At 30.8% G+C, this 12,451-nt stretch overlaps 1 protein-coding gene across 1 annotated transcript; it reads right to left on the bottom strand.

The window, feature by feature from the left end:
- Positions 1–816: 816 nt before the first annotated feature.
- On the bottom strand, positions 817–2,397 carry LOC100244985 (anthocyanidin 3-O-glucosyltransferase 6). Its single transcript, XM_002265031.5, has one exon. The coding sequence runs from the start codon at positions 2,330–2,332 to the stop codon at positions 902–904; it is 1,431 nt and encodes a 476-aa protein (XP_002265067.1). The 5' UTR covers positions 2,333–2,397; the 3' UTR covers positions 817–901.
- Between the last annotated feature and the right edge of the window lie 10,054 nt (positions 2,398–12,451).

Here is a 12,451-nt window from a genome sequence, read left to right as displayed (position 1 = left end):
TACTTAATTATTATTTTAATTATTAAAATTGTTTGATAAAATTAATTTAAAATTTATTTCAAATAATTAAATTAACATATTTATTCTTAGAAATTATAATTAGGGAAATAGAGGTCGAGTAACAATGAAAATCGTGAAATAGTAAAAGAGATTGTGGAGATAATTAGGGTAAATGGGGATAAAAATGTCAAATGAGGATATAAACTTAAAAATAAGTTAATTATTTTACTTATTACTTAAAGTTGTTTTTTACTTTAAGCCATATCATTAAATTATTTTACAAAACATACTTAATTTAATTAATAACTTAAATTAAGTTATCAAGTTACTTTAAGTTATTAAGTTAATTTACCAAATACCCTCTAAATCTACAAAATTATATTACTAAAACCAAAATTTTGTCATTTCACAACCACTACTTTGATAAAGTTACTTTAATCCTTTAATAACCACTCCCAAATGACATGGGACAAGGTTAGGTATTGAAAATTCAAATATTTGTAATCAAATGTGAGGAAGATTGGTAAAACTAACCTCTTACGATTAATAATAACAAAATTAAACACCAAATTGAATGAAAATGGCAATGGGACGTGATCATTTCGTATGGGGGTTTACAAGGACAAGACATATAAGATGAGAAAGCCTAAAATCTATTTATATTCCCATACAATTTGGATTTGATACATCATCTAATATTAAAATAAAGACGTCACACAAGATGTAACATATGCTACTTTTATTTTTATTTAAAATAAGTAGACAATACATTTTTTTCAACTTAATTTTTTAATCAACTTTTCTATGACACTCAACCAATACATTATTAAAAGCAATTGAAACAAACATTTTTAAGGACTTAGAACCTTTTTTTTTATAATACTTCGCTTTAGCATTCACTTCATGAGATATTAGTTATCATGTCTCCAATTAGACGTTGTATGCTAGAGTCTGAAGATCCACCTTCTGTCAAGGCCTTCATGCACTTTTCTTTCATTCTTGTCCTTTTCATTCTAATGTCGCTGCTACCATCCATTAAACTTCTTATTTTACCCTCAATTTCTTGAGCACTTACAAGATTACTAGTATTCATGTTATAATCAAATCTAATCTCTACCCCTATTTCTAACTCTCTTACTATTTGAAACGCAATCAATTGTTGTTCTGCATACATAGGCCATGTAGCTACTGGGACACCATACCATATGCTTTCTAATGTAGAATTCCACCCACAATGAGATATAAACCCTCCTACTGCAGAGTGAGCTAAAACAGCCGCTTGTGGTGCCCATCCAATTATCTTTCCAATTTTAGATGTACGATCTAAGAACCCTTCAGGTAATACTTCATTGAAATTCACATAATCACTAGATAGTGTCATCTTATCTTTTGGTGGAGGTCTTCGGAGTGTCCACAAGAAACCATGCCCACTATTCTCAAGCCCAATTGCAATCTCCTTGATTTGATCCATGTGGAATGCTCCAGCGCTACCAAAACATAAAAACACCACAGATGATGTGGGCTGATCATCAAGCCATCGGATGACATCCAAGCCACTATCTTGTTTTTGGTTGTTGGCATGTTGTAAGTTCAATAACGGCCCTACTGTGTAAATGGGAGGAGTTGTACCATCGACAAAGGAGTTAATCACATGAGATTCTAGCTCCACAAACGTATTTACCAAAATACCCTTGGCCTCTCTAAAGCCCCTTGCCCGGTCGAGGAAATCCATGGATCCGCCACCCTCCTTGTCCACCGCCACAGCAGGCAAGACTCGAGCAGGAACCGAGTTGACAAAACCCGGGACCACCAACTCAGCATCCGAGTTAGCAAACTCAGTAACATCCAAGCCCTGGTGGTCCTTGAGGGTTTGAAGATGAAACATGAGAGCAAGGCAGGCCGCACTGGAGGCGAAGTACACGTAGGAAGGAACACCCAATTCATTAGCTACATCTATCATGGAAGTGCAAAGCAAATCGACCACAATCCCAGCGAGTCGACCTGACTCAGACCGAGTGAGATGGTGAATTGCATCCCTCACCAGAGGCTTCTGCCTTTCAATGATATTAGAGAATAAGATACTAGTGGATGACGATGATGAATCTGAGTCGAGTTCAGGAAGGTGGACAAATCGAATGGACCCGGAAACGGAAGCAGAAACTGAATGGATATAGTTGGTTGCCGCAGAGTCCTCAAAAGGTAGCTTCATGATGAGCAGAGTGGCTGAGAAGCGGTCATCTCTACCAACAAGAAGCTTAGCAAACTCCACAGTTGATACAATATGTCCTATAGCTGAGACAGAGACAAAAATAAGCTCTATTTTCTTCATCATCACTAGCTAATACTACGGCTAACAGAGAAAATTCTAAGAAATTTTCTTACTTTCAGTGGAATTAAACACCGGATGATTCAGATATATATATAGATCTTCAGCATGTGGTTTTGGCTTGGAGAAGAATAATGGAGGTGATGTCATGGCTGACATAGAATATAGAATAAATCACTAGCTAATGTTGAAGTCTTAGCCTGTGGGCGTGTGTCATTGTTTTTTTTTTCCTTGGCATTCTTTGATCTCTTCAATCCTCCCTAATAAACAATATAATTTAATATTGAATGATTGTAAGAAGTATGTAATTTTTCGAATTGATATAATTAATCACCAATATTAAATCCGTTAAACATATGAATTTTTCGAATCAATCAAATCGATAAAATTTAGTCCACTTTGTGAGACATCCATTCAATAGTAACTAAATTAATTCCACTGAATTTCAACACTGCTGCATTATTAATTGAACATCGATCAATTCTCTAATTCCAAATGGTCTTATCTCAATCATAAATTTAAATGTCACACATGTACCTTTTTGACTCAATTCTAGAAAAAAAAAATCTCTAATTTTCTGACACGAAAATCTTTCATATGCATAAGTTTTTTTGAGCATTAGATGGCGAGCAATTATCTTCCTTCTATGATAAATTTAATATATAATATAGATCCCATATCATAGAAAACTTTTTTATTGAGATTGTTATTCACAGTTAATAATAGTGAAATTAAGGTAGAAAACAATAGAATTATATATAAATTATAAAATAATAACACAATTGAATACAAAATAATGGAACCAAAGTCCCATGTAATACATAGCAAAAGCAAGGGAACTGAGCTATCACATGGTACAAGATAATGGAACAAAGGTATGGATCAATGAGATCACATATATGGTATAAAACAATGAAACACTTAGTATAAAATAATGAAATCTAGGTATCATATGTTGAAAAGTAATGAACCAAGATACAAACCAATACGATCATTATGTATATAAAGTATAACTAATTAGATATCAAGTACAAAGTAATAGGATCAACATGCATACATTTGATACCCTTAGTTGATGATAACTTTTTTATATGATACCAAAAAAAGTAGTATTTGGTGTCATAATTAAACCTTTACTATTATTACCAATAAGGTATTATATTTAAGTAATGTAGTTATCAATTTTATTAAAAGCAACTTTATACCTAACACATGTCACCAATTGGAAATAATTCTCCTCAAGTTTTTTAACACTAAAATTTTCTATGTGCATAGTTTTTTTAGTGTTAACTTGAGAGCCACAATCTCTAATATTCAGTCATACATTTCTTCAATAAATTTATTATTATAAAAAAAATATTGGGTTTATATTTGATATGATATTGAAAATTTAATCTTAATCATTTAAGTATATAATAAAATCTGAGTCACTAAATGAAAGTATAAAGACCCATGTTATAAACACATGTAACCATTATATAGATCATTGAGATTAAAATGTAATGCCTGTAATAAGACTCAACTACAAAATAATGGAACTAAAATATAAAATAATTAGTTCACATGTAAAATAGGAAGTGTAGCGATATGAAAATCCTTTGTCATGTAGCAAAGTAAAAAAAGCAATGTGCTACCTCCATATAATGCTTGTCATGAGGTCCCATGAGACCCACCTCACTACAATAATAGATCATTATCATCATCATATCACAAAAAGCATTGATCACATTTAGGAATGACTACCACTCATAAAATATGATCAGTATTTGAAAATACGACCTTGTATAAATGATAACCTATACATTAATTATGTAATGACAATGACTCACATATTAATCATGTAATGACCAAAACCTTAAATGTCATTCCATAATTATTGCATAATGATTAGAGCCTTTAAGATATTGATAATGGAAATCATTGAAGGTATAATATATAATTGATGCCTCCATTTATTAACTTCTCATAATTAATACACCAAAATAAGGTACAAAAACAATTTAATCTTTTATGTCTTTTTCACTTAACCTCATGGTTAACTTGATTATTGAAGAAAGGTTTGTCTAATCGACCTATTCTTTTTTATTTTTTGGATTTTTGATCTTGAGGAGGAAAGTGATGCATAGTTTGATCCAACTTGGGAGGTCACAATACAAAATAATGAGATGCTAAGAACAAAGCAATGAACCAGTGCATATGTGATACCCACTAATTGGTACTAAAAAGGTCTTATCTGTACCATACTTAAGCCCTTATCATTATTATGAATCTTTTATCCCTCCCATTACTTTTCCTTTCCCTTGCTTGCATGTCTTGTCTTTTTTTCCTTATTCTCATATCCAAACATTAACAAAAATAAAAATAAAAATAAAATAAAAATAAAAATAAAAACTATATGAAGAGGGTGAGTGACTTGGCTTTGTTGGTACTCATGTCATGGTTGTTTATAGTGGTTTTGCTTAGTCATGACCAATAGGTTAGAATGCATATCCAAATGCTATCAATAGCAATTATATGTGCAAATTTCAAAAGTCATATAAACATAAGTAAAAGAACTAGAAATATATACGAACAAAATTGTTTGTATGAGTTAATTTCAATCACATCCGCTAAGGTTTAGTGTACATACATTAAAATAATGTTTTCAAAGTTGGATTAATCATTAAATTGGAAAAATTATTAGTTCACAATTCCCTGATCAAATCGATGGTTGAAATGATTAAACCAATGATGTCATAAATATATAAATTGCATTATTAATAAAACTAAAAACAATTATACAAAATAAGAAAATAAATAAGTAATTAAATTTTAAACACATTTCATCATTTTATTATTGTTAATATTGATAGCTTAAAATATGATAAGGATAACTTAATGATTTATTAAATTATTAGTAATTTTTGTTTTATTAAATGAGTAACTTTTATTTATTAAGATAAAAAGATTTTATTATTTTAATTTGTTTGTATTTCAATTGCTATACATTTTATTATCTTCAAATTATTAGTTTTTTATTTATATTATTCCCATATTTATTATAGATAAATCATAAATATTTATATTCATTTTAAAATTTTCAATAATGTATATATAGCTTTTTGATTCCATGATGTTCAAGATTACTTCCAACTCCTTGTTATGAGGTGTTTCAAGTTTAACAAGCCTTCCTCCACAATCTCGTATCCACTTTGGCATACACAACTAGTATTAACTGTAACAAAGAAAAAAAAAAACAAAAACAGAGGAAAACAAAAACAAAACTACCAAAAAGAGTTCGATTAACTAAAACTAAATTAAAAACTATGCTAGAATATAAACGAGTAAAAGAAAAAAAACTAAAAGAGTTAGTAAAATGAGAGAAAACTCACCAAACTTGTGATGACAACCACAAGTACCCTGAAATAATATCACTATGAAGTTGGCACCTTCCCCGGCAATGGCGCCATTTGATTCGTTCCCAATTGGTGTCTCAACTGATTCATGTCTAGCTGGTGCTCTTTGATTGAGAGAGTAATCAACAAAATTTATAACCTATATCACCATGCATTAGGATAGCTTAGCTAATATAGCATAGTGGCTCTAGGATCGTTCACTGGGAAGGGTTTTCAACTCACAAGTGATACCAATTCAAAGTAAATTGGTGCTTTTTCATTTCAAGGTTAGCTTAAGAAATAAAACACAAACTTTGTTTAAATGAGGTTTTGTTTAAAGCTAACTGAAAAGAAAGTAATGGAAATTACTTATGAAGAAAAACATTCCTTGGAGGTTTAGGTTCACAGGGGAGGTTCCTTATGCAAAAACAGAGCTCTGGTCATTTGGTTCATTTCCTCGCATTAGAGAATTAACATATAGTCAATTCTCTAACCGGTGCTGTACAGATGTATCCTTTAAATGGATTTCAGCTCTAATTCCTTCTCACTGATGCAACTTGCAATGGCTCGTGCCTCTCACCTAGAATTTTCCATTCAAGGTGATCTTTAACTTTGGACTTCCCTTCTCAAGCTCGCAAGAGATAACTAATGGATGTCTCCTTGGAGTCCAAAAGCTTACCAAGTGTTGGCAATTCTAGAAAATCCTACCTTCAAGTCACTTCCCAAAAGCTCGCAAGAGGTAAACTAGTGCATCTCCATGGACGGAGATCACGTGCCTTACCAAGTGTTGGCTCAAGTGACTTGAAGGTGTTTTAAGTTAACTAAAAACATAGAAATCATTAAAGGATCACACTTTCTCTTCATTAATGACTGAAACCACAAAGCTACTAATTCTTGCACTTGGAACCTTTCCTGGCAACCTTAACTCCAAGGAACTAAAAGTCTAGCCACTCATTCTCTGAGGAAACTTCCTCAAAGCTTGTTTGTCTAATAAGAAAACTAACGAGAAAACAATTATATGAAGGAAAAACAGAGCAAGTGCTCTATGAAATATATTTCTTTCTTCCGTCGATTACATAATTATCCTCTGTAAAGAAAATTACAAACTATATATATGAGGTTATTCACCCCTTTGTTCTTACTTAAAGACTAAGGAATCCTATGATAGGTGGATTACAAGGAGAGTTTGGGGATTTAGATAACAAATATCTAAAGCAAAATATCTCAGGATGTCGGTCGGAAATATCAGGAAGCTTCAGGAGAACACCGTGGCACTGTATACTGAGAGAAAAACTCTCTTGGTAAGTGCTATCAGTGGATCCGGATATGTCTGACCGGAGAAGCTGAAACGTCCTCCTCTCCCATCCGGATGCAAAATGTCGGCGCACGGCTCACATCCGGATGTAAAATGTCGGCGCACGGAATTCTGGATATGAAATGTCCGGAGAAGGTGGAAAGTCGGCCGGATAGAATTCTTCCCCGGGTGGAATGAGCTATGTTGCGTAAGTGGACCCCTCTCTCGGATGACATGGAGAGCGCAAGGCTATCCGGATCAACACCATCCGAATTCCCCAAGAGGACATGTGGCGCGCTCCCCTTATCCGGACTCCCTCAGGGAAAAGCACACGGCACTCGTGAACATCATACCCGGACGATAACATATCCTATCCGGATATGTTGTCCGGATCATTGACTTCCGCTGCCATCCTGTCCGGACATCTTTTACTCATTGCGTTCCGAATCTGCTTATGGAAAAGGACTTCAAAGCTTCGGTTCTTCATGTTTATGAGCTTTCCATTGCTTTGCTATGGATTCCAAAGAACTCTCCTTAATCACGGATTGCTTTGGTGATAAAAAAGCTATCAAAACACCAAAACTTAACACAATTTGATTAGAATTGATTGCAAGGGTCCTTAATATGTTAATTGGGTTCAAAGGTGATAACTACTACTCAAAAGTGTTTAAAAGAGTTAATTACAGGCTATCAAATAGCACTTTTTGAGTAGCAATCACTTTCAAATGCTTTTCTTTGCAAACATGTAAGGATAACTTGGGTGTTCCATCTTTTGTTCAAATCCCATGGTCATGACATTTAGTCTCGAAAAACAAAAATTCACTTGATTCTACATTGAAAAAGCATGAAGCAAAAGTAGACTATATAAACTTGTCATTCATGCAAATTAACTATGGGCTTATATGTGTTGGACCGTTAGGTGAGTTTTGGAAAAGAAAAAAGGGAGTAAAGTGTAGCTCTTGAATTGGCTGAGCTAACTCACCTAGTGGTTGGACCGATTTAATGTCGATTCAACTCATTTTTGGCTTGATGTGGTGAACTAGACCAATCCGGTCCTCGTTCAGTCTAATCTTCATAAAATTGCATTAAATCTCCATTAGTTTCGAATTTTGTCACTTAGTGCTCCTATAAATGTATATTAATTTTTTAGGGATAAAATTTATTTTTGAATGAGTTGTTAAATACACCTACCTAAATTTTCCTAATTAGAAAAATTATGAGGTATAATTCTCCATTATAATATTCTTTGTAAAGAAAATTTTCCTTTGATTTGATTGTTTTAATCATAATCTAGTGAATGACGATGTAAGTATTTCTTTGAAATTAAAGTTCAATTGAGAGTCTTACATAGTTTGTTTCTAAATGACTTTATTGAACTTTGAGAATGGTGAAAAGTATGTATGTAGTTTTTCATGTGCTTTTTTTGGACTTGTAGGGGGCATATTGTGAAACATTTTTCTCCTTGAGAATCCTTTTTTCTCTGTCTTCTTCTTAAATTTATTTATTTATTTATTTTTTTAATCCCCTATATTGAAGGAGTTGATATTTATTTATAGGTGAAGTTAAGATATTAAATTTGGAATCCCCAATAGTTGATTACTCAATTTAAGGGATTTGATTGATTGATTTAGCAATTTGTGTCCCCTCATTTAAAAAATTTATCAACGAGAGAATATTTCTTTACAATTCTCTTTTGACTTCAATTAAGCAATTTGTTTCTTTCATTTCAGAAATTTACTAACAAGAGAGTATCTTTTTCTAATTCTCTTTTTTACTTTAATCATTTTATTTTATTTTTATTTTACAAGATTTGATTTTGTGGCCTTTCAAATTTTGCCATATATCACTTTTTGAATTGCATAACATTTGTTCAATGTGTATGACCCATTGTTTGTCAAGTCTAAATTTTATTGAGTTAAAAAGTTAAAGTTTTGATGATTAATTTAGTGGTTATTTAATCCACCAATTCTTTTCTATCTATACCGACAATAGTCATGGTTGCACGCCAACTATTATTATTTTTTAGTTGTTTTTCTATTTTAGTTAAAAGAAAATTGAAATAAAATAAAGGAAAGGGGAAGAAAAGTGAATAAGAAAGCTAATTAAGATTTGAGACATGAGCATCAAAAGGATGATGAAGAAAAAGACATTCACATTTTTACTATAAAAAAAATAAAATTAAAATAAGATGGGTGTAAAGAGAGAAAATATTTGTGTATTCAACAAGTTTTATTTAACTAAAATTTTAAAATATCTTAATTATTCTTTATTTATAATAAAAGCATTCTATTCCAAACATAAAATCAACTTATAATAAAAGTAGTTATTTTATGTTTATTTCAACTTTCGCTAAAAGGAAAATTTAAAATTATTCCATAAATAGAGTTGAGTTACATTTCTAAAAGGTTTTATACTTAAATATTAACTTTTTTATATATAACAGACTTGTAATTAAAAGAAAAATAACATTAATTTTTTTTTTTTATCAATAATCATAGACTTTCAAACATGATAAGTCAAGATCTACTACATTAAATTTGATTTTTTATAGTAAAAACTTTTCCATAAACATAATTTCTTCTCCTAAAATCCTATTTGGAGAAGAAATCTCTATTTACGATTAAAAGTTGTAGTCCAATCACTGAAAATATATGGATAATAAGTGTGTATAGTAGATATACAAATAAATAAAATAAGTAGGAAATTGAAACTCACAAATAAGGTTGATCGAGGCTAAAGTTTGACTCTATGTCCTTAAGATGAATTTTTCCCGTTCAGGTGCTTATGGTTTATTGACAATTGTCTCCCAAGATACAATGGTCACTTTTTTGCGATAGTAACACTTCAAATCACAAAAAAATGGTGAATCACTTGGTGATTTGTACTCACTTGTATACCAAATATTTGGTAAAAAAAAAAGAGAAATGACTAGACTTGAAGCTAAGGAGGACTTGAATGACAATAAAAGAGAGATTGGAGAGAATGGATGAATATTCATTCAGAAGAGATGTTTGTTTATAGATTTGAAGGTGACCTTTAGAAGAAATGTCTTTAAAATACTAGACACATTCCTTGAAGGGTTGTTGTGGACCCACATTTTTCACAATACATCCCCACTCGATTGGCGAGACTCACTTTTGTTTACGGAAACATTGCATTTTACGAAAAAAAAAAAAAAACTAAAGTCACAACTTACTTTTATTTATTTAATTTTAAAAGGGGAAATCAAGTAAGAACAAAACCCTTAAAATGACTCCTAGCTTTTGAAAAAGTTATCTACGAAAAACTCGAGTCTGGGTTTGGGGATTAGGTTACCTATTGGGAAGGTACCTCCAAAGAGGTAGCATCCCTTTAAGCCTTAAAGAGGTCTCTACTAGCTAAGTTGATGGAAATATGACAATTAGTCAGTTGATTATGGATACTTAGATGGATTAAGGTGATTTTTAAAATCTATCAACACTTACAAGCCAAACAGGAATTCAAAACACAATCATAAAGAAAGGATTGTATTGCATGCCTGAATCGCAACTTAAGCACTATCACAAGACATCAATGGTCAGTTTAGAAAATAAACACACATCATGCATTTTACCCTAGTCTCTTAATCAAACATGACAAACCAAACAAACAATAAAAAAAATAAGCTAAACATGACAATCACATACGTAGCAATACGTAATGATCATATATAAAGCAATACATAATTTATGGAATTAAAATGCGAAGGTAAGATGAGTACCTGAATAACATAGATAACTTATAATGCGCTTTCATAGGACATGGAAGGTTAGATCAAAATTCTAGTAATAAATAATAAAAGAAAGAAATCCTAGGATGCTTGGTATCTAAATAGCATAACAAAAATGATTAGAGTATACAAAGTCATCAATTTTCACATACATCTTGCATATTATTCCTAAAAAATTGACGGCTATGATTATAACAAGTAGAAAAAGTGGCAACAAAAATAAGTTTTGAAAATATTCTTTTATGTTGGGGTCCCATCGAATCCCCAATTAATATTCATAAGATTCACCCGTGTATTCCTACTAGCTTGGGAGCACAAGTTTAAATCTATGTTAAGAAAATAAAGTTTTAGAAAACTAAGAAAAAGGAATGCAATCTGGATAAAACTAAGTTACATATATATTTTTTTGTTTAAAACAAAGTGAGATCTTAGCCTTAAAAACCCAGAATAGATTTTTTTTTTTTTAAAAAAAGATTTAAATTCGTTTGAGAATGATTTTAGGAAAGCAAAAGAAACCATGTGATTTGATGAATCCAAAACATTGGACACAAAATGAAGTTTTTATTTTACTTTATTTTATTTCTAATTTAAAAGGGATTTGAAAACAAAAGAATTATCAACATGCATTGCCTTATTGGCTACCTTTCATTTGGGATCAAGGAGCCACATCATTTATGGGGAAAAATTCATTTTTTGAAAGAAAAGAAGTGATTTTGACTTAATTCAAAATGTCAATTTTTAAAAATCCTTTTCTAAAAATCAATCTTTGAAAGATAAACAATTAACATCATGAATTTTAACTAAATCACAAAAAAATAACATGCTTTCAAATATAAAAGATCAAACAAGAATTTTAATAAGGAGATTCGAGTCCCAAACAAGCCAATATGCTTTCAAAATAAATAAATAATTAAATACCATGAGTGGTAACAAGAAACTACGTCTTAAAAGAAAAACGAGCTTTAAAAGATGAGCAACCATATTTCTAAATAGCATGAATATAAATAAATAACATGAATCTAAAATAAGAATGAGGCTAAGTCCTAAGAACTTCTAAACTTTCCAAGATAAAATTTTTAATTCATAACACAAACAAATTGCATGAATAATAATTGGAGGATCGAAATCCTAAGACTACCGAGTTTCCAAAAAAGACAACGTTTAATACAATAACACAATCAAAATACATGAATAATAACAAGAGGATCCAAAACCTAAAAACTACTAAATTTCTAAGATGAGAACTTTCAATATCATGGAAAATTATCGAATGACATGAAACTAAAACAAGAAGATTAAAACCTAAGAATTAATAAACTATAAGGGATAAGACTTTTAATGGCATGCAAATAATCTAAATAACATGAATCTAACTAATATCAAACAAATAACCAAAAATCATCCTGAAACTAATTTACTGCCATTTAAGAAAAATTATTTAACATAAAATTATCATGAATAATACTAAGAATATTTAACACCTTAAAACTACCAAAATTTTAAAGATGAGAACTCTCATAGCATGAAAATGATCTAATAATACTCAAATGACATGGATTATCAATACCTAAGATTAAAAGATCAAAGGACAACAAAAAAATCAATATGGGTTAACAAATAATAATAATAATAATAATAATAATAATAATAATAATAACAACAACAACAACAACAACAACAATAATAATAATAACAATGATAAAAACAAT

This window comes from Vitis vinifera, chromosome 3, assembly GCF_030704535.1.
Source record: "Vitis vinifera cultivar Pinot Noir 40024 chromosome 3, ASM3070453v1".
NCBI classification, from domain to species: Eukaryota; Viridiplantae; Streptophyta; class Magnoliopsida; order Vitales; family Vitaceae; genus Vitis; species Vitis vinifera.
Note: the sequence above shows the minus strand (reverse complement) of the source record. Positions and strands in the feature narration are given on the sequence as shown.